At 48.2% G+C, this 23,235-nt stretch overlaps 1 protein-coding gene across 1 annotated transcript in view; it reads right to left on the bottom strand.

Annotated features, from left to right (window-relative positions):
• The window catches only part of POLR2A (RNA polymerase II subunit A), a 57,011-nt gene that overhangs the window by 14,771 nt on the left and 19,005 nt on the right, over positions 1-23,235 (bottom strand). Inside the window, exons 10-22 of the mRNA XM_078669696.1 lie at positions 22,681-22,891; positions 19,146-19,355; positions 18,737-18,905; positions 18,538-18,632; positions 18,111-18,314; positions 16,091-16,313; positions 15,027-15,210; positions 14,372-14,543; positions 14,055-14,160; positions 13,154-13,359; positions 12,573-12,797; positions 2,173-2,419; positions 1,832-1,932 (exon numbers count right to left, since the gene is read on the bottom strand). Of these exons, the coding sequence (XP_078525822.1) occupies positions 1,832-1,932; positions 2,173-2,419; positions 12,573-12,797; positions 13,154-13,359; positions 14,055-14,160; positions 14,372-14,543; positions 15,027-15,210; positions 16,091-16,313; positions 18,111-18,314; positions 18,538-18,632; positions 18,737-18,905; positions 19,146-19,355; positions 22,681-22,891 (2,353 nt within the window). The remainder of the gene's footprint in view (positions 1-1,831; positions 1,933-2,172; positions 2,420-12,572; positions 12,798-13,153; positions 13,360-14,054; positions 14,161-14,371; positions 14,544-15,026; positions 15,211-16,090; positions 16,314-18,110; positions 18,315-18,537; positions 18,633-18,736; positions 18,906-19,145; positions 19,356-22,680; positions 22,892-23,235) is intronic.

Here is a 23,235-nt window from a genome sequence, read left to right as displayed (position 1 = left end):
GGAGTCAGTGACCTGCTTTGTGAAGGAAGCGGAGGGTTTTGTAACCGATGCCCTATGTTCGTCACCATCGGAGGCCCTCCGTGCCGACGAGGTGTCCACCGACGCATCGTCGGCCCCAATGGTCCGCGCCTCCGTGGTAGGCTTAGGCGCGAATGCCGTTGCTTTAGATCCGGCGTCTGTGTGCCGATGCGTAGGGCCCCCGGACTGTGACTCGGGGCCCTTTGTCGACTTTGCTTCGACCGGGCGTTTGCCAGTTGGCGCCCCAGTCGCGTCCGAAGGAGTTGCAACAGTCTTAGTGGACTTTGCTGGAGTAACCGTGCTCGACACGTTTTGGACGACCTTCTTAGTGGACGGGTCCTTGGCCACCTTCTGTGGCGGTGTCGGCTCGACAGCCTTCTTCGGCTTCAGAGGCCCGGCGGGCGACGGAGTCGTTGGCGTAGCAGGCTTTTTCATTTTTGATGGCATGTCGGCCATCTTTGGTGTGGTCGAATCCGAAGGTTTTGGTTTCGATGGTACGTCGGCCATCTTAAGTGTCGTAGAATCCGAAGGTTTAGGTTTCGGTTTCGATACGCGCAATGGCGTCTCCGCTGGTGTGTCCGAGGCCGGGCCAGAAGGCGGGGCCGGGGATAGCGGTGCAGGGTCGTGGGTAAGGCCGAGTGGCGATCCCGTGACCTGAGCCTGAGTCATGTAACTTTCGGGGCATAGCTCTTCCTCCGAGCTATCTTCCGCGGCCCCATAAACTTCTTCGTCGTCCCCTACCTCCTCGACGTATTCAAGGTCCAGGCCCTCAACGGGTTCTCCGGGATCTGCCTCGATCTCCGTCGATGGGGGTGAAATCTGCAGGCGATGGCTTGGGCCGTCTGCCTCGGGCTCGTCGAAGATGTCGTCGGGTGCCGGAGCCGCTCGCTGGGCCTCGAGGCGCGCCGAAGCTTGAGCGTTTTCTTCGACCTGAACTGTGAGCAGGCCATACAGTTGTCCTCGTTGTGGTCCGGCGAGAGGCATTTGTTACAGACTGGATGCACGTCGATATGTGGGTACTTGGATCCACACACGGGGCAGCGCTTGAACAGACTTCGTTCCATGGTAAGCTCGTCGGGCTCTTGCTGCGACGACAGGGCCTCGATGTCCGAAGAGTTAGTCGACTCCGCTGAATTTCGACTCGAAGAGTCGTATGAAGGCCGAGACCGTATGCGAACAATACCGACGCAGTAAAGGAAGGCCTTTTGGCCTTAAAGAAGTATGTTTTTCCGATTCCGACAAGGAGACGTCGAAATCACATCCGAACCCAATGGCGGAAAAAAACAATCTGGGGATGGAGTCGATGCCCATGCGCACTGTAGTCCAGGGGAGGAGCCACCTATCTCATGATACTTCGAAGACTCTTCCAGGACAACAATGTGCAATCATCCGGACCCAACACTAGGCGGCGATCTATGCAATAGATATGAATTTAGCAGCCCACATGCCTCGAACATAATATTTCTAATGCTTCTGTATCCAGCAGATCACTACAGAAAAATGCTCTGGACTTGCTATGCACCCGAGTTCCTACATGGAACAGAAGGTAACCCTATCCTTTCTTCAGCCTGCAGTCAACAGCCAATGGATAGAATGTAAGGGTCAAACTAGGTCTAACATTTGGCATATCAGCCAGAAAAGACAGAGGCTAGAGATGGAAAAAGAATGAATATGGACAGCCTAATGACAAACACAGGCACATTCGGTCGCAAAGGAGTCCACCGCATCACCCACACTTGCGCTCATAGCCCGAGTCACTGCTTCCATGCTTCTTAACTACAGGAAAGATTCAACACACTAAACTGAGACCCACCTCTGCCATCTTGTTCTCATCACTGTTCATGATGCGGATTCGAAGGACCAACTTTTCAGCATTGTCATCATTGAAGATGCAGTTCAGGTCATCGCCAAAGCCTGAAAAAAACACAATCATGATTATTAACGCACGCTGTGCACACTGATCAACATTTCAACATCCATATGATGGGCGAAACCACTGCTTAAAATATATATATATATATTTCAGCGGACACGAATGCCATCAGAGGCCCCGCCACTACTGTCTTAACCCGGTGTACCACTACCTCCTGATAAATCAGCAGAAGAATTGGACTTCTATTTCATACCCCGGTTCCTATGGAATTCTGCACTCACCTGCATTGATTTTCTCAGCAATCTGTTCCATGGTCAATTTGCGGTCAGTCATGTGCTTTCGGTCCAGCTCCACACGCAACAGCCAGGGAGAGATCCTAGTCACATCAAAATCTGGCATCTCGTAGTACACATTCACCCACTCCTGGTCCTCGGCCACCACAGTGTTCTGCGGGTTGGGGTCATAGTAGATGGCTGTGTTGGCGGTCACCTTACGGAGGGTAGTGTGCTCCAGTCGGCACAAGATATCCTGTAAGGATTCAATAAACAATGAAACAGTGCTATTCAATTCCAGAGCCACCTCCAGAGACTGGCAGGATCTCTCCCTCCCTTCCACCAAAATTAAGTTGTTAAACATGGACATTTACATTTATTATGACAGTACAAGAAACAAGGCTTAACATTGGCATGCAACATATGAATATTGAATTTTTAGAGTTGCTAAACTGCGAGATTGCACACAATTAATAAAATCAGGAGATTTTTAGGTCTCGCGACCCATCAATGTGCATGCGCATTGAGAGAAGCGAGACTATAGGGCTTTAAACAAAGCTTACCTAACTGTGGCGATTTGGTGCTGTGCCCGTGCGCTTTTAGGTCAATGCGCCAGCGCATTGACCTAAAATGCGTGTGCACAGCATCAAATCGCCAGCCATCTGTTCCCCAGCTTGGATCTCCTGGCTGCTCCTCCCCTAATTATCCGCACATCAAAGGCTGCTCCCGCCCCCTGCTTCACACTTCAAACGAATGCTACCGAGAGCATTTCCCGGCCGGCCGCTTTTAATTTCATTTCGCAAGCAGTTCCCCCTCCTCCCTCTCCTCCCTCTCCTGACTTTCTCCTGCCTGCCACACCAATCCAAACTGAGGCGCTGCTGCTCCAGTCCCTGTATTACTCCCACTCATCTATGATTAGGAATAAAAGACTGTCGGTTAAAAACAGTTTCAAGACAAGCATTTACAATGCAACGGTCTCGCCTTTGCAAAAGTTAGCGCTTTTGGCATTGTAAATGACAAATGTTTTATTTATGTGTTGGTTTTGGAAACAGATAAATTAATGGCATTGTCATGAGCAGTAGAGAGTGAGTAGTAGAGAGTGAGTAGTAGAGAGAGTAGTAGAGAGTAATAGTGAGTAGTAGAGAGAGTAGTAGTGAGTAGTAGAGAGTGAGTAGAGAGTAGTAGAGTGTGTAGTAGAGAGTAGTGAGTGTGTAGTAGAGAGTAGTGAGTGTGTAGTAGAGAGTAGTGAGTGTGTAGTAGAGACTAGTGAGTGTGTAGTAGAGAGTGTGTAGTAGAGAGTGTGTAGTAGAGAGTGTGTAGTAGAGAGTGTGTAGTAGAGAGTGTGTAGTAGAGAGTGTGTAGTAGAGAGTGTGTAGTAGAGAGTGTGTAGTAGAGAGTGTGTAGTAGAGAGTGAGCAGTAGAGACTAGTGAGTGTGTAGTAGAGTGGTGAGTGTGTAGTAGAGTGGTCAGTGTGTAGTAGAGTGTGTAGTAGAGTGTGTAGGAGAATGTGTAGTAGGGAGTGTAGTAGAGTGTGTAGTAGAGAGTGTGTAGTAGAGAGTAGTGAGTGTGTAGTAGAGAGTGTGTAATACAGAATGTGAAGTAGAGAGATTGAAGTAGAGAGATTGAAGTAGAGAGATTGAAGTAGAGAGATTGAGGTAGAGAGATTGAGGTAGAGAGATTGAGGTAGAGAGATTGAAGTAGAGAGTGTGGAGTAGAGAGTGTGGAGTAGAGAGTGGAGAGTCTGTAGTAGAGTGTAGTAGAAAGTAGTGAGTGTGTAGTAGAGTAGTAGAGAATGTGTAGTAGAGTAGTAGAGAGTAGTAGAGGGTGTGTAGTAGAGTGTGTAGTAGAGCGTGTGTGTAGCAGAGTGTGTAGTAGAGTGTAGTAGAGTGTGTAGTGTAGAGTGTGTAGTGTAGAGTGTGTAGTAGAGAGTGTGTAGTGTAGAGTGTGTAATGTAGAGTGTGTAATGTAGAGTGTGTAATGTAGAGTGTGTAATGTAGAGTGTGTAATGTAGAGTGTGTAATGTAGAGTGTGTAATGTAGAGTGTGTAATGTAGAGTGTGTAATGTAGAGTGTGTAGTAGAGTGTGTAGTAGAGTGTGTAGTAGAGTGTGTAGTAGAGTGTGTAGTAGAGTGTGTAGTAGAGTGTGTAGTAGAGTGTGTAGTAGAGTGTGTAGTAGAGTGTGTAGTAGAGTGTGTAGTAGAGAGTAGTGACTGTAGTAGAGAGTGTGTAGTAGTGTGTAGTAGAGAGTAGTGACTGTAGTAGAGTGTGTAGTACAGTGTGTAGTAGAGAGTTGTGACTGTAGTAGATAGTGTGTAGTAGAGAGTGTCTAGTATAGAGTGTGTCGAAGAGAGTAGTGGCTGTAGTAGTGAGTGTGTAGTGAGTGTGTAGTAGAGAGTAGTGACTGTAGTAGAGAGTGGGTAGTAGTGTGTAGTAGAGAGTAGTGACTGTAGTAGAGTGTGTAGTACAGTGTGTAGTAGAGAGTAGCGACTGTAGTAGAGAGTGTGTAGTAGAGTGTGTAGTAGAGAGTGTGTAGTAGAGTGTGTAGTAGAGAGTAGAGTGCGTAGCAGAGAGTAGTGACTGTAGTAGAGAGTGTGTAGTAGAGTGTGTAGTAGAGAGTGTGTAGTAGAGAGTGTGTAGTAGAGTGTAGTAGAGAGTAGAGTGCGTAGCAGAGAGTAGTGACTGTAGTAGAGAGTGTGTAGCAGAATGTGTAGTAGAGAGTAGTGACTGTAGTAGGGAGTGTGTAGTAGAGAGTAGTGACTGTAGTAGAGAGTGTGTAGTAGAGAGTGTGTAGTAGAGAGTGTGCAGTGATTTGAGTTTTACATCAAATTAAAAACGGGAACGGAACAAACTCATCCTATACATTATTGTGGTAGGTGCCCACGCATATAGGGTTAAATGATGCGTTAGATGCCACAGGTCCCACCAACACGCTTCCTTTATGATAGGAGAATGCCCAACATCGCGGAGATTTGCTCTCTGCTCTTCCCGGATATTTGTATTTTCAAATGTATAATGTTATCCTGCTAAACGAAGACGATGCTCAAACTATAAAAGAAGAGGGTTTCACAGATATGTTAGTCCTTCCGGGCAAACGAAATGACCCAAAGAAAGATCAAGTGACAGTTTAGAGCTCCAAGTGAGTCTTAATAAAATCAGTGTCTGGAACGCATAGCATCAAAAAACGAGCGGGGCATCAAACTGCAGTGTCATTCAATCAAAGCTTCAAGGCTTCTGAGCGCTAGCCGAGAATTATTTTTTGTGAAGCACTAATCACTGTGGAAGGTGCCCCTGCTATCCCAGATGTGAGAAGTCAGTCTGATATGAAAATAAGCAGTATTTGGAATGAATGTATTTGGCAGGGGGAAGGTGGGGCGGCGCAAGACCGTACTGACGAGTGAACAGGAGCCATTTTGTACCGAGTGATTCTGCCTGTGTGCATGTAGACAAACCAGGCAGCAGCATGAGCATGTGATTCGGTAAAATAACAAGCATTTACAATGCAATGGTTTTGCCTTTGTTAAAGTTAGAGCTATTGGCATTGCTCTTGACACTCTGAGGCTCCACTCTGCATTCTGAAGCTCCACTCTGAAGCTCCACTCTGCACTCTGAAGCTCCACTCTGAAGCTCCACTCTGCACTCTGAAGCTCCACTCTGAAGCTCCACTCTGCACTCTGAAGCTCCACTCTGAAGCTCCACTCTGAAGCTCCACTCTGAAGCTCCACTCTGAAGCTCCACTCTGAAGCTCCACTCTGAAGCTCCACTCTGAAGCTCCACTCTGAAGCTCCACTCTGAAGCTCCACTCTGAAGCTCCACTCTGAAGCTCCACTCTGAAGCTCCACTCTGAAGCTCCACTCTGAATTTGCACTCTGAATCTCCACTCTGCACTCTGAAGCTCCACTCTGCACTCTGAAGCTCCACTCTGAATCTCCACTCTGCACTCTGAATCTCCACTCTGAAGCTCCACTCTGAAGCTCCACTCTGAAGCTCCACTCTGAAGCTCCACTCTGAAGCTCCACTCTGCACTCTGAAGCTCCACTCTGCACTCTGAAGCTCCACTCTGCACTCTGAAGCTCCACTCTGAAGCTCCACTCTGAAGCTCCACTCTGAAGCTCCACTCTGAAGCTCCACTCTGAAGCTCCACTCTGAAGCTCCACTCTGAAGCTCCACTCTGAAGCTCCACTCTGAAGCTCCACTCTGAAGCTCCACTCTGAAGCTCCACTCTGAAGCTCCACTCTGAAGCTCCACTCTGAAGCTCCACTCTGAAGCTCCACTCTGAAGCTCCACTCTGAAGCTCCACTCTGAAGCTCCACTCTGAAGCTCCACTCTGAAGCTCCACTCTGAAGCTCCACTCTGAAGCTGCACTCTGAAGCTCCACTCTGCACTCTGAAGCTCCACTCTGAAGCTCCACTCTGAAGCTCCACTCTGCACTCTGAAGCTCCACTCTGCACTCTGAAGCTCCACTCTGCACTCTGAAGCTCCACTCTGAAGCTCCACTCTGCACTCTGAAGCTCCACTCTGAAGCTCCACTCTGCACTCTGAAGCTCCACTCTGAAGCTCCACTCTCCACTCTGAAGCTCCACTCTGCACTCTGAAGCTCCACTCTGAAGCTCCACTCTCCACTCTGAAGCTCCACTCTGAAGCTCCACTCTCCACTCTGAAGCTCCACTCTGAAGCTCCACTCTCCACTCTGAATCTCCACTCTGAAGCTCCACTCTGAAGCTCCACTCTGAAGCTCCACTCTGAAGCTCCACTCTGAAGCTCCACTCTGAAGCTCCACTCTGAAGCTCCACTCTGAAGCTCCACTCTGAAGCTCCACTCTGAAGCTCCACTCTGAAGCTCCACTCTGCACTCTGAAGCTCCACTCTGAAGCTCCACTCTGAAGCTCCACTCTGAAGCTCCACTCTGAAGCTCCACTCTACTCTGAAGCTCCACTCTACTCTGAAGCTCCACTCCACTCTGAATCTGCACTCTGAATCTCCACTCTGAATCTGCACTCTGAATCTCCACTCTGAAGCTCCACTCTGAAGCTCCACTCTGAATCTCCACTCTGAAGCTCCACTCTGAAGCTCCACTCTGAAGCTCCACTCTGAAGCTCCACTCTGAAGCTCCACTCTACTCTGAAGCTCCACTCCACTCTGAAGCTCCACTCTGAAGCTCCACTCTGAAGCTCCACTCTGAAGCTCCACTCTGAAGCTCCACTCTGAAGCTCCACTCTGAAGCTCCACTCTGAAGCTCCACTCTGAAGCTCCACTCTGAAGCTCCACTCTGAAGCTCCACTCTGAAGCTCCACTCTGAAGCTCCACTCTGAAGCTCCACTCTCCACTCTGAAGCTCCACCCCACTCTGAAGCTCCACTCCGAATCTGCACTCTGCACTCCGAAGCTCCACTCTGAAGCTCCACTCTGAAGCTCCACTCTGAAGCTCCACTCTGAAGCTCCACTCTGAAGCTCCACTCTGAAGCTCCACTCTGAAGCTCCACTCTGAAGCTCCACTCTGAAGCTCCACTCTGAAGCTCTGAAGCTCCACTCTGAAGCTCCACTCTGAAGCTCCACTCTGAAGCTCCACTCTGCACTCTGAAGCTCCACTCTGAAGCTCCACTCTGAAGCTCTGAAGCTCCACTCTGAAGCTCCACTCTGAAGCTCCACTCTGAAGCTCCACTCTGAAGCTCTGAAGCTCCACTCTGAAGCTCCACTCTGAAGCTCTGAAGCTCCACTCTGAAGCTCCACTCTGCACTCTGAAGCTCCACTCTGAAGCTCCACTCTGCACTCTGAAGCTCCACTCTGAAGCTCCACTCTGCACTCTGAAGCTCCACTCGGAAGCTCCACTCGGAAGCTCCACTCGGAAGCTCCACTCGGAAGCTCCACTCGGAAGCTCCACTCGGAAGCTCCACTCTGAAGCTCCACTCGGAAGCTCCACTCGGAAGCTCCACTCGGAAGCTCCACTCGGAAGCTCCACTCGGAAGCTCCACTCGGAAGCTCCACTCGGAAGCTCCACTCGGAAGCTCCACTCGGAAGCTCCACTCGGAAGGGGCAAAGATCGGAGCATCACGGAACTAAAACAAATATAAACAAGGCAGTGAGTGCAGCACCGCCTTAGCAGTGGGATAGCAGCCTTGATAACATCGGAGCAGCCCCTGCGCCCGGCCTCAAAACAATAAAGGCAACTCTAGAATGCAGATTTACCTGTATCCCGCAAGTGATGTACGCAGATGGGAAAGAAACAAATAGCAACCTTGGAGAGCTGGCGGGGCAGGCAAACACAGCATCGGGAGACGCAATATAAATAAAATAACAGCTAGTATCAAATTATACAAAAGCCCAACGTAACGAATTGCTCAAAAAAGTCAAACATCATGTGTACATGAAGACGCAATATAAATTAAAAAAAAAAAAACAGCCACCAACAGATTAAAGAAAAGCCCCTCCATAGCGGATCGGTAAATAAACTCCAAACGCATCTGTTTATGCAGCATCACACAACCCACATGCCCGTAATATTAAACAAACAAGTGATAGCCGCAAACCTTATCATTTAAATTAGTTAAAAAGCCGTTGTCCGAGCACCCGTGAATTGCCTGAGAGCTGGGGTACAAGCCTTCGCCAATGCAGAACGGGCACAGAGAGGCAGCCTGCTGTGGCGGAGCGCAAAATGATGCCCCCCCTGCAGAATGCGAAGAGGCCCCGAGGCTCTTGAGTATAAAGCATGCCTCGCAGATATGTAATGAGCTTGGGCTGAATAGGATCCCCCCGAAAGGCTGCAGGGTTTCTGCATGTTAGCCCCTAAAGAGCGGTAACATTATTAAAGCCGGTTTATGAGGTAATGGACAAAGTAAATGACTTCAACTAAAAAGGGTGTAAAAAAGGGCCGTGTCTTGATTTCGAGTGCTCGATCGGTTTATGAATTATGTGATGACTCGGTTCAGATATGGGGTCCAGGATCAGTACATATCCAAACGCCTTACGCTATCGGCTTGGATAGAAAGTATTGTAACCAAACTCGAGGGGACTTCAGAAGTACAGTGCCATAAAATTCAGCCATCAATGTTTAAAACTAAATAAAAAGGTAGCGTCCCAAAAAATAAATAAATAAATACCGCCTTCGGGTAAAGTCCGCGCTATATAAAAATGCATAAATAACTAACTAAATACATACCGCAAATCACTGCCGTCACTCTGCCGGCCTGCGACCAGGAAGTCAGGCAGGCCGGCGCGTCAACAGGAAACAGGAAGTAGGAGGGCGGGAGCCTACCCCGCCTCCCACGGAAGAGCCGCGATTGGACGGAGCCGCCGTGTTTGGAGCACCGGAGCAGGCAGGAGCCTACCCTGCGCCCCGGTGCAGAAGGAGGTAAGAAGAGTCCTGCTGCCGGGCCCTGCAGCTGAGGAGAGCCGCCGCACGAAGGAAGCCGGTGAGTGCGTTGCTGAGCGGGGAAGGGGGAGGCGGGGGGCGCGGGGAAGGGGGAGGCGGGGGGCGCGGGGAAGGGCGCGGGGAAAGAATGTGCGGGCGGGCGGCCTTTGTATGTATGTGTGCGTGCGACTGTGGGGGAGGGGGGTGTGTGTGTGTGAGCGAGTGTCTGTGTGCCTGTATGTGTGTGCCTGCGTGTGCATGCGCTCGCCTGTGTGTGCGTGCGTGCATGCAGAGGGGTGGGGGCTGCCTGCCTGCGTCTGTAAAAGCAAGGGCTGTGAGTTACTCTGCGCATGCGCGGGGGCAAGCCTGTTCATTCCAAGCCAGCCTCAGCCAGCCTCGGGAAAAACGAAAGTAATAAAAAAGCGAAACTGACACTGCCACTGCAGACAATGCTGCGCGCTCCCGAGGTGAAATCCGGCACTGAAAACGCTCGTAACACTTTGGTGTCCACTCTCCTAAAAACGGATCACATTAGTTGTCGAGCTGACAGCATTCATGCTTCGCATGAATGCTAACGTCAGCTCGACCTAATAAAAATGGTTTCCCATTACTTTTGCAGAATGTTCTGCATTTCCTTAACCGCCTCCAACTCTCCGACTTTCACATGCACATACCACTTTGCTGATACTGACCGAGACATGCGCTTTATAAGCAGGAAATAGAATTCTACAGGAAACAATACTACCGAAGACCATTCGAGGGTGTGAGCTCAATGCCACCGAAGAGTACGTACAATTATTATACTTAAAGTTCAGTCAACTACCCTTGATGCACGGACAACCTTTGAAGAAAGTGAAAAGCATGTACCCTCACCCTCACCCACCCTCAACCTCACCCTCACCCTCAACCCCTCACCCTCCCTCAACCCCTCACCCTCACTCACCCTCAACCTCACTCACCCTCACCCCCTCACCCACCCTCACCCTCACCCACACCCCCTCACACTCACCCTCAACCCCTCACACTCACCCTCAACCCCTCACTCACCCTGAACCCCTCACTCACCCTGAACCCCTCACCCTCACTCCCCCTCAACCCCTCACCCTCACTCACCCTCAACCCCTCACTCACCCTCAACCCCTCACCCTAAACCCCTCACTCACCCTCAACCCCTCACCCACCCTCAACCCCTCACTCACCCTCACTCAGCCCCTCATCCTCACTCACCCTCAACCCCTCACCCTCACTCAACCCCTCACCCACCCTCGACCCCTCACCCTCACTCACCCTTACCCTCACTCACCCTCACCCACCCTCACTCTCATCCTCACCCACCCTCAACCCCTCACCCTCACTCTCCCTCAACCCCTCACTCTCCCTCTCCCTCAACCCCTCACCCTCACTCACTCTCAACCCCTCACCCTCACTCACCCTCGACCCCTCACCCTCACTCACCCTCAACCCCTCACCCTCACTCACCCTCAACCCCTCACTCACCCTCAACCCCTCACCCTCACTCACCCTCAACCCCTCACTCACCCTCAACCCCTCACTCACCCTCAACCCCTCTCTCACCCTCAACCCCTCACCCTCACTCTCCCTCAACCCCTCACTCTCCCTCTCCCTCAACCCCTCACCCTCACTCACTCTCAACCCCTCACCCTCACTCACCCTCGACCCCTCACCCTCACTCACCCTCAACCCCTCACCCTCACTCACCCTCAACCCCTCACTCACCCTCAACCCCTCACCCTCACTCACCCTCAACCCCTCACTCACCCTCAACCCCTCACTCACCCTCAACCCCTCTCTCACCCTCACTCTCTCACCCTCAACCCCTCACCCACCCTCACTCACCCTCAACCCCTCACCCTCAACCCCTCACCCTCACTCAACCCCTCACCCTCACCCTCACCCTCAACCCCTCACTCACCCTCAACCCCTCACTCACCCTCACTCTCACTCACCCTCACTCTCACTCACCCTCAACCCCTCACCCACCCTCAACCCCTCACCCTCACTCACTCACCCACCCACCCTCACTCCCTCACCCTCACCCACCCTCAACCCCTCACCCTCAACCCCTCACTCACCCTCAACCCCTCACTCACCCTCACCCTCAACCCCTCACCCTCACTCAACCCCTCACCCTCACTCTCCCTCAACCCCTCACTCTCCCTCTCCCTCAACCCCTCACCCTCACTCACTCTCAACCCCTCACCCTCACTCACCCTCGACCCCTCACTCACCCTCAACCCCTCACCCTCACCCTCTCACTCACCCTCAACCCCTCTCACCCTCAACCCCTCACTCACCCTCAACCCCTCACCCTCACCCACCCTCACTCACCCTCAACCCCTCACCCTCACTCAACCCCTCACCCTCAACCCCTCAACCTCAACCCCTCACTCACCCTCACTCACCCTCAACCCCTCACTCACCCTCACTCACCCTCACCCTCAACCCCTCACCCCCTCACTCACCCTCAACCCCTCACCCTCACTCACCCTCAACCCCTCACCCTCACTCACCCTCACAACACATATTGTGTTACAATAGGTGTCACATTTGCGAAAGATAAAACTATTGGCATTGTAAATAACAAAGCTATTAATTTCGCTATTTTCAAAACAAGCACATAAATAAAAAATGTCCTTTACAATACCAATAGCTCAAACTTTCCTAATGCGAGACCTATTGCATTGCTGTGCTTCTCTCCCCTGCTGCACTCTCCTGCTCTCTAGAGATGTGGCCTAACGACCAGAGCTGCCATCTAAGTCACGTAAATACAAAACATGTTGCATTCCAAATGCTATAGGTGTCACATTCGCGAAAGTTATAACTATTGGCATTGTAAATGACAAAGCCATCAATTTAGCAATTTTAAAAACCAACAAATAAATAAAATATGTCATTTACAAGACCAATAACTCCAACTTTTCTAATGCGAGACCTATTGCATTTCCAATGCATGGGTGAGTAAAGTAGGTAATGCAAAATAAATGCAATTGCTTCCTTAAGATTCAGTGAAGCAATGAACATCTCTCAATTGCCAGACATTCTTTACCTTTGCCCGCTCGGCATCTCTGGCAGACTGGCCCAAGAGAAACACTGTCAAGGAAGGAGTCTTGGGTTTTTTTGAGATGTTAATCAACTCCTTTAGACGAGGTACCCCCAGGGTGACATTCTTGGCAGACACACCAGCGTAGTGAAAGGTGTTCAGTGTCATCTGTGTGGCAGGCTCTCCCAGAGACTGAGCAGCGAGAGCACCCACCATTTCACCAGGATGTGCCTGTGGGCAAAAGAAAAGCAGGTCAATTGAACATGTCAGTATACCAGACTTTAAATTCTTTCCCCTGGATGAGTGAACAGGTAACTAAATGAACCACATGTGGATTCTTGATCAACAATTGGTTGTTCAAAATACATGTTCTGGCACAGCTGGAAGACGGCCTATAAAGCAGGAAAGATAAATTCACAAAAAATGGGTCTGACTAAAACTCCATATTGGTTTGAAGAAATGTAACTTTTAGGATCGAGAAAGAGAAATCAACTCTTCAAATGCAGAGCTCGAATGGATGCAAGATGGCGCTGTCCCCTCTCCCCAACCTTCACCCTCCAGTCAGCAAGTAGTGAAGGCATGCTTACAATGGCCTGATTGAACTTGGACTCAATTTCACCCAACAACCAGTCAAAGGCTTCGCTGCTGAGCCGGAACTCCTCGATCATGCGACGACTGCACAGAGTGGAGCGCAGGTGGATGTTAAAGAGCAGGGTCGCGTTCTCCTGGGCCTGCTTACTCAGGGGGTCATCACCGTTCACAATCACCAGCTTCTGACTGAGGTCCTTCACACCTGAGAGGACAAGAGAATATGGCACATTGACTTCCAGTACATATGCCTGGCAGCATTAGGAGAGACACATGCGCATTTAACCTGCAAATGTAATCCTCTGAAGTTGCAACCCAGCCACAGCCTTATCCAATACCGGCCTACATCTACAGTACCAAATCAGATACATTACAAACGACAATTCAGTTGGAAAGCAGGCTTGACATTTACCACAACAGGAGCTACAGGCCAGCAGACCGAGCAAAATGTAGGTGTTGCCCCAGTTTAAGATGTGCACAATTCTACAGGCTGTTCTTAATAGGTGATGGGCAATAGTGCAAGATGTATCACATTTTCCCCACCTGCCATCACATGTGTAGTTATACTACTTTGTACAGTGGGATCTGACCTTTGTGTGCACAAATCCCAATTTGGAAATTTCTAAACAGGCCAGTACTGCAGACCCACGCCCAGCCTCATGCAGACAGTGCTGATGCTCTTTCCAGATACAGGATTTGGGCAGGGCTATGAGAGCATACAGACTCATCCCATTCGGAAGAGATTGCCCATGAGCCAGCACTCCATTGCAGCACCAAAAGGTTAGCCATTCTTGTATGAAACTCATGCCAGCTGTAGCTACCATTTGCACCAGTGTCGAAACAGGAGCAGCGCAACTGGAGGCTACAAAATAACAGTTCCTACAGTGTCTTAACATTTACCGTCAAGGACTTTCATCGGGTGCAAGTCAGTGGGCACCCGTGTGTTAATGTGGAAAATCTTCTGTGCATTCCAGATCATCCTCATGAGGTTGCAAGGCAGCACCACCTAGAAAGGAAGTAAAGAGAGGAGGGTCATTGTAGAGAGTAGCAGGGATTCTACACACAAGGCCATAAGGCAGAGAGACAGCCACCCCAAAAGTGGGGCTTCTGGCTTAAAATAAGACAACCCGCCATCAATGTAGTGAATAGCAAAGGACTGGTCTGAGAAGACTCATCTTAGAGGACCTGCACTACATCACCCTAAGGATGGTCCTCACCTTGCTATCACCTGTGGGGAAGATCACCCGAAGCACTTCACGATCATCCTTCATCTTCTCAAACTCCCTCTCAAGTTCATTCTGGATGTGAGCATCACTGAGAATGTCCTTCACCAGCTCTTCGTGCAGAGTCCTGCGCAGTGCGCGCTCGTTGGCATACTCAAACTTGAATCTGAAGGGAGAGACAGTAGGAGTAAGTTCAGCAGCATCCTGTAGCAAATACACATGGAGAGCCAACGAACAAGGACTGCCATGCTGATCGTCCATCAACTGCCAAAATGATTGGAGTGAGAAGCATTCACTTGATTGACCCCGTCAGCTCTTGAACAAGCTGGCCCAGGGACAGAATGTCACCTAGTCAAATATGGAACAGGTGGAATAGGGGAGCTGATTTAGGACCACCGCTGTAGATAAATACACTGCCTAACATTTTTACAAAATCTAAATACAATATGCAGAGGAAGAGAGGTTGAAATGCCCCTTAAAGTTATGGTATTAAAATTCTTAATGGTGTAGAGGCTTGAGGAATTAACACCTAGGACAGGCAAAAGTCTAAAGGCAGCTTTGAAGGATAATTACAAGAGGCTAGCAACATTGCTGAAAACAGCAAACTGTGCTTTTCCCGGGACCTCACTAACAAGCAGGGGCTACTTACTTCTTCTCAAAGGCCTTGTTAGATGGCTTCAGCGTGGCCAAGTTCTGGAACTCTACACACTCCCCGGCCAAGCCATCCTCCCCGTATCTCAGTTGTACCACTTGGTTGATGGAGTTCCTAACAGTGGCATCATATTTCACCATCACAGACTCCATAGACTTGATCAGACGCCGCTGGATATAACCTGTGAAGGGTAAAGAGATGGCAGAAAGGGTTAGGGCTGCTGGCAAGCGCGTTGAACTTGCAGAAAAAAAAAACTATAGACTTACGGGTAGGATGAGAAGAATTTTAAGAACAACATGTCGGGAATTAATTTACATTCTCATTTATATTCAGTCTAGCAAAAACATTAAGCACTCTGGGAATCGAAGTTTGTGTTTTAGGCTAATATGAAAATGTCCGTACTCTGCCGAAGAGTCCTCAAAGAGGACCCAAAGAATAATTTTCAGTAGCTCAATGTTTTGCCTTCTCCAGTAGTGATATTACATATGTGGCACAGAACAGGCAAGGCAAGTGTATAGTACAGGAAACAATGGAGGCAACAGTGTGTTAGACCAACCACAAATAACATTGAAATTGCAATATTTGCATGGGGGGGTGAGGGGACTACCATCCAGGAAACTGATTTTTATCTCTAAAGCACAAAACAAAACAAAATGATGCACATGTTTGGACTGCCAACTACAGAAAGCAAAAGCTTCAGGATAGGCCGATTAAAGAAACGTTATGAAAAGCACAGTGACAAAAAATACAAGGAGCACATATGGGCATCCATGAGGAAATCTGCCAGAGTATGGGGAGGAAGGAAGGAGAAACATGGTTGCCGCAGTTTCAACATACTGTTTATGGGGAGTGAACTGTATACCACAGACCTCCTATCACAGCACTACAGCCTGCTCCCACCCCAAAACCTTTTATGTTGTGCACAGGAAACAAAAATGCAACAGATTGCTCAATCTATACAAACATCTGGATTTGGCGTTCACCCCCATTAATGCAGTCTCTTGACCCCCCCCCCCCCCCCCCACACCCCACCACTTGTGCAAGCCTTTTGGTAAGCTCACCAGTTTCAGCAGTCTTCACAGCTGTATCAATCAGACCTTCTCTGCCACCCATGGCATGGAAGAAGAACTCTGTGGGTGTCAGCCCAGCCAGGTAGGAGTTTTCTACAAAGCCTCTGCTCTCAGGACCATAATCATCCTTGATGAAGTGAGGAAGCGTGCGATGTTTGAAGCCAAAGGGGATTCGTTTGCCCTCCACGTTCTGCTGCCCCACAACAGCAATAACCTGCAGACATGAGAAAACACACAAGTCAGAGCATGCTCAAAATGTCCCTGATTAACGTTAGAGTGCTCAGATACAATCACACAGGGTACCATAGAAGTAACTTCTACTAAGCAAACCACGAGTTGCAAGCATTTGTGTAGCAAACAATATGGCATGTGGAAGAAGGTTTCCCCTTTTCATACAGGTTCATAAATACTCCGTGATGAGGGACTACTTTCACGGTTTAGTGACATCTGTCGGTCTAATGTTAGGTTTGGTAAAGGCTTGTATTGATTGGGAAAACACAATGAGTCCAATACAGTGAGGAGTTTTAAATCACCATGCATGCAGCAGGTGACTTGATGTAACTTCTCTTCAGAAGCAATGTTTATAGTTTTAGAGCGCTGTTTAATATTTTGATACATTAATGTCCGAAAGAAGTGGTATGATTAGGCTACAAATGACTCAATAGTTACATAGTGCATGTTGGTGAGAGGAATGTCAATTTTATCTCTGGATTCCGAAGGAAACTAGCTCTAAAAATTGGAGCTCTCAATTTATCCAACACGTGGATTTGATCAAATGCTGCAAGTTTATGACAGCTAACCAGAGCACAGCTATGAAGATTTCACATCGACATTGAAAACTCAATAACTGAGTTTGGGAAAGGCACTTGTCCCAGCAATGCTTCAAGTGGGCTCAGGAAACATACTCACGGAACTAAAGAGATTAAACATTTTCTCCCAGGAATTTGGGAAATGTTCTGTATTGGGTTAACATTTTAAGAGCCAGGATGTTCCAACTGCATTTTATAGAGCAAAGGTTGGGGTTCGAACCAGACTTAAAACAAGCACATACACTAAAAACAAGCGCTTAAGCATGGTGACTTATGTCGTAGTCACTTGTTTTATATAGCACGTAAGGGCCATAGTTTTGACACCAAGATCTTAGCAGAAGTTGCTATCATAAGGTTTAAGGTACTCAATTTACTGGCGTCAAGAGACCAAACCCAGAGCTAGTCTTGCCAGAACTCAAACTTGTGACCTGCAGATCTCACACACAGAAGTAATAAATGTTTCGCTGTTCACCCAGAACGAGGCATGTGGGGTTCTAAGCAGTGGAGATTTTTTTTTTTAGAAAAACTGAAAACAAATGCTGAAATAGTTATCACAATGTACAACTTTGTGTTAGTCCACTATGGAAGTCACAAAAATATATGAACTCAACATGCAGGAAGTAGTAGAACAGGCCACTTAAAGGCATGACCGGTCATGAACTGGATGTCTGCTGCTTCCATGAAGGCCCACCAGGCCTTGTAGAGTCTGCCCATGATAAAGATCGGACAGGTGTACAAGTTCTCTTCATTTTCCCATCTCCTGCCCTCCCAGTTCTTTAGAGGCGGATGAATTTGAAAAGATTGTGTTATGGGTGCAAAATCGCGTGGGGTCGAAGTGGAGTTGGCAAAGAATGGATTAGCCACAAGGGAAACAGTTTGTAGGTAAAAGGTAGAGATATTGTACCTTGTGTTTTTTGCTAGTATTTAACACCATCCAAAGCATTTCCTACTTTAGTTGAGGTTTGTATTTATCTACTCTGGAACAGATGCCTGATGTTAGCAAAGTCAAATATTTAAAGAATGTCTTCAACTGAAAAGATAAAGAGTGATTAATTATGTACGTCAGTTAGCCCAATAGTATCGCTAAAGTTGCACAAACCCGCTGGAGGGCTTCACTGCCTGCCGAAATGTTATTCACGGTGGCAATCAGTAGAGGAAAGCACTCCAGAGAGAGATACCCAGGCAAACACGTGGGTCCTTACCTGGGAGATGTTAATCTTCGAGCCCTTGGCTCCAGACACCACCATGGACTTGAAGTTGTTGTATTCAGACAGAGACTTCTGCGCAGAAGAGCCAGTCTTGTCACGGGCATCGTTCAGAATGCGGTTCACTTGGTTCTCAAAGGTCTGACGCAGTGTGTTACCTGGCGTGGGCTCCAGCTCGTTGTTATGGGCTTTCTCAATCACCTGAAAGACAGATGTTTAAGGCACTGGATGCAAAGAGGCAATTCGAGCACATTTAGGCATCATTAAATGTAGGTTGTAGTGTATAAACACAGGACGGCCACCAGCAGTCCATTCTCACCAGAGTGTGGATACGCACACAATGCTTCCCTTGGCCAACACGGTCAACTATACTCCCCATTTTGTAAAGACCACTGTCCATTGGTTGGTCAAATTTAGAACTTACCTCTATTACATCCTGTTTGGCCTTCTTGATGGTGTTCTGAATGTCCTGGTAGGTCTTTGCATCAGCAATGGAGTCTCCAATACCGATTGAGTGACCTGAGAAGAAATGTGGTCACATGTAAACCCGAGCAGTAAAATCAATAAAAGGTGACACTGGCAATCAGGGCTGGATAAGCAGCCAGCAAACAAAATGAACGCACCTTCAATAAGCAGCCAGTTGTTGATGACAGTCTGAATGTTGGAGTAGAAAAGACGTGTGATGTCGTGCCCCATCTCCAAGTAGGAGATGTGAACCAGGGACCCAGCCGATGTCCCCAGGGACTTTTTACAGAGGATTCCCATGATCAGTTCTCCATTCTCCACAACCACCTGGTAAAATAGAGAGGACTTCAACCAAGGAGTAAAGACTCTAGCAAGCACACAGAGCTTTCAATGTACCAGTTCTGACCAACGTTTCCCTTCAATTGTTATGTAAACACCCAGTTGCCACTTTCACCTCTTAATTTCCCCAGCCACCTTAGCACAAGTGGTTTGATCCACTCCACCCCAGCCATTGCTACCCAAGCATCTAGTCACTGGCTGCAATTAAAGGTTACACTGGGAAAATACCTTGGTATCTCCGGGAGAGATGTGCTTGTAGGGTCCGCTGTCCTCATCATCTGGGTGAGTGCTGTGGGTTCGAATGGCATTGATGTGGCCAGGAACAATCAACGTAAAGATCTGCTTTCCGGTCCACAGTGGCCGCGGCTTCAAAATAGACGGCTGAGGGACCTTCCCATCCCAGGTGGATAAGAACATGAGCAGGTTCATTACCTCCCCCTGAAAACAGACACCTCGTTTAGGACCAGGATAGCGACCATAAACTCTCAGAATAGAATGTACCACCCCACCCACTTTCACCACAGAGCCCATCAATGTGCTCTCCACTAACGCTAGCATATCTCACCCCTCTGCCCCAAATTCGCTCCCCACTCAACCACTCGCTCATCACAAACACTAGCTCCAATCCATCTGTGGACCTGATTTTATCCACCCTCCTACAAGTCAAAGATGAGCTCCATACCATCAAAGAATTTCTCTACACATTCCCCAGACTACCCCGACCACCTCCGTATCCAACAAACGCCACACTCTCCCCACTGGCCATCGCACTCAATTCTCTCCGCGTTGGCCCACTATCCCCGCCCGCAACAACACCCACCGCCCCCGGCGTGCCCTTAACTCCCTGTCGGACCACGACTTATGCACCCTCCTTCGCTCTTTTGGCCCAGGTCCGGTTAAACACATTACCTCCACACACCTCCCTATACCCACAATTCTCACAAATCCCCATAGGCACCCAACTCTAAGTAACAGAAGCTCCGTCCCCAACAACCTCAGAAAAGTCCCACTATCTCTAGAACACTCGACCACCCTTTTCACCCCCAGACTCAAATGCATCCTATTAAATTGCAGATCGGCCCAGAGACATTCCTCCGACATTGCGGATCTCGTTTCATCAATGGATCTTGACTTAACCATTTTGACTGAAACATGGCTAACTGAAGCCTCTACGCCGTTTATGGACATACTAGTTCCCCCCAATTACCACATCATTAGACTCGACAGGACCGGCAAGACGGGCGGGGGAATCGCATGCATTTTCAGGAGCAACCTCTCCGTTACCAAAATCACCTCCCCCTCCCTCACTGCCTGTGAACTCTTCAGTCTCGATATCTCGAGCGAGGGCAAACCAGTATGTGCCTTACATCTCATCTATCACCTGCCTGGGGACAACCTCATCTTCACCCAACAACTTATGGACACGATCACTTCCAATGCTGGCTGGCAGATCACCCAAATCTACCTGGGTGACTTCAATCTCCACTGGAATGACCAGAAAGACGCAGTGGTGAATAGTCTCAAAACTTTCCTTAATGCACTTGACCTCACCCAAATATGCAACAGCCCAACACACGATAAAGGCTCGATAGTCGATCTGATCATCGCCAAAGAGGACTCTACCCAACTGGGGGCAATCCAACCTTGTGATTGGTCAGACCACCACATCATCACCTTCTTTATCAACGAAAAAGTCAAACCTACCCCGGCTCAACACACCAAATCCAAGATCTGGAAAAGGGACATGAAGAACCTTAACCCAAACTCCCTACCTCCCCACACGTACACTCTTCTCCTTCCCCCTGCTGGCGCCTCTGATGTTTAATCACTGACCGACCTCTACCTCGACTATGAACTCAATCAACGAAGCCGCCCCACTGCAACTAAAGAGAGTCTCCACCAAGAACTCGAACCCTTGGTATGACGGCAGACTCAATGAAGACAGGCGTGTTATGCGATTGGCAGAGCGCACTTGGAGAGCTGACCCCTCAACACTGCATCGCAAAACGCTTAAGAACAAGAGAAATGCCTACTTTAGGAAAATCAAGCGTGCGAAAGCTGACTTCTTTAGCCTCCAGCCTGACCAAGCGAAAAACCGACCAAGAAAGTTGTTCGAACTAGTCAAAACTCAAACCAAGTCGCAACCCTTGCAACCAAACACAACAGGCGATATCCCACACAGTGAAGACTTTTCTGCTTTCTTTAAACTAAAGACGGACAACATAAAAATTGACCTCCTCAATAATGCAAGCCGATACCCTAGCCACATCAGAATGCCTAACACGCATCCTAAAAATAGCGCATCTTGGACGTCCTTCGACACCTACTCTGAAGAAGCAATACACAAACTGCTCGGGACCTCTGTTGGATCAGAGACTTTACACCGCTTGTGTAACACTGGCTACCTCATTGTCTAACGTCTAATGATATCATTTTCTTACTTGATTGCGAGCCTCTTATACTACTCGCCCACTACCTATAACCATATTGTACACGTTAGTTTGTTGAAACTGGACGTCCCTACCCATGGTCTCTCAGTAACTATTAGAAAGTGGTATAAGCCAGCCTTATAGCCTAGCTCGCCTGATCTCTTTTATAGTTGGACCAAAGACTCTGTACCGTCTTATATTAACGTTTATTTGACTGTTTATTGTTACTTTATCAGCACATGAAAGCTATGTTGAATATTATACTGTACCTAATATTAAGCTTAGTCACCCTCCTGTTCACCCCCTGCCTCTGTGAAGCGCTCTGATATCTGCAAAGATCTTGTTCGCGCTATATAAAACTCTGAATAAATAAATACCAAGAGGACGTGGGTCAACAACCAAGAATGATTGTATCCTCTATGCCAATGAACTTTAATGCTGCTCTCCTCTCTTGCACATTAATTTCACTGGTGCCCAATCAAGTGGAAAACGCTCATGTAGGCCATTTTAAAACTGCACCTAAAGTCAAAACAGATATGCAGTAGCTTCACCATTTAACACAAATATATGCACCGTGAAACATGGCAACCAAATCAAATATATTTCCTATATGATAGCATTGGACAGTGGCTTGCGAGAAAGTCCAAAAGCAATATTCTACCTTAATTTTCTTGTTATAAACCAGATCTGTGACACTAACGTGATTTGTAAGCAAAGGAGCCAAATGTGTGTGGGACTTTAGATACACCAAATACATTCTGAAACACACCAGGAAACTGGCCTTATGTCATGTGATCGAGTCCCGACGAGTTATCCAAAGCTCCTTCGAGCTAAAAGAAATCCCATCATACAATGTTACATGTAAAACTACAAGTCATAAAAAACAATCAGCTATTGGCTAATATACCAGAACTGGCTGAATGTGTTAAACTAATCAGGCAATTGAACAGAATGTCAAATACTTGACATACAGACAGTCCATCCTAAGAGCGGAGGGGTGCGAGGTGTTCAGAGTACCTTGTAGGCTCTCCATTGACCCCACCACACTTCCAGCAACCACTGAAATTATTCAAGGCTTTACTGGTTGCCCATGAGGCACTGGCTCAATGCAGCTCTGTTTTCTTTCACTGTATTACAGCAGTGTCTCAGGATGATTTTCTGCATTTTTCAAGGACAAGTGCTACTCTTTGACAGAACCTGGTACCTCACACTGGACATCTTTCCAGGCATCGAAGGAGTTCCACCCAAAAGTTTCAGACCAATGCTTAATGCAAACTATAAAAGGTACATACTGAAGTCATTTCAAAATCTGAAAAACTATTTGGACAGCTCACCCTTTCCAGAAAGACATCCCGCTTGGTGAACTTGCGCACTGCAGTCAGCGTGTCTTGCACAATTCCCATGACAGGCCGATTGGACTGGGGGGTGACTATCATTCTTGGGACCACTGCAAGCTCTTGGATCTCAGCTCTCGTCTCCAGTGACTGAGGCAGGTGAAGGTTCATCTCGTCACCATCAAAGTCAGCATTGTAAGGGGTGGTCACACTAAACGAGAAGCGCAAGTCATCAGGACCTATAATATATGTCTATCTCAAGCGAGGTAGATGGCACATCACACAAGGGGCCGAAACAGAAGAAAGTGTTGCAAAACTGCATAGAATCTCAAAGAGATTAAAATATCTGATGAAGAATGAATTCATATAATCTAGAATAGTCACTGCAGTGCAGAAAAGAATGCTGTACAGGCAAGTCACTACAGATTAAAGTCAGAGGACCAGTTAAAAAAACAAAAACAAATTAAATTGTGTGACAAACCAAAACCTTCAACAACAAAACATCCACCCAAGCTCTACCACTGTACGCTCAAATCAAAGGCCTGCTAAGTGAAT

This window comes from Lissotriton helveticus, chromosome 12 (assembly GCF_964261635.1).
Source record: "Lissotriton helveticus chromosome 12, aLisHel1.1, whole genome shotgun sequence".
NCBI lineage: Eukaryota > Metazoa > Chordata > Amphibia > Caudata > Salamandridae > Lissotriton > Lissotriton helveticus.
Note: the sequence above shows the minus strand (reverse complement) of the source record. Positions and strands in the feature narration are given on the sequence as shown.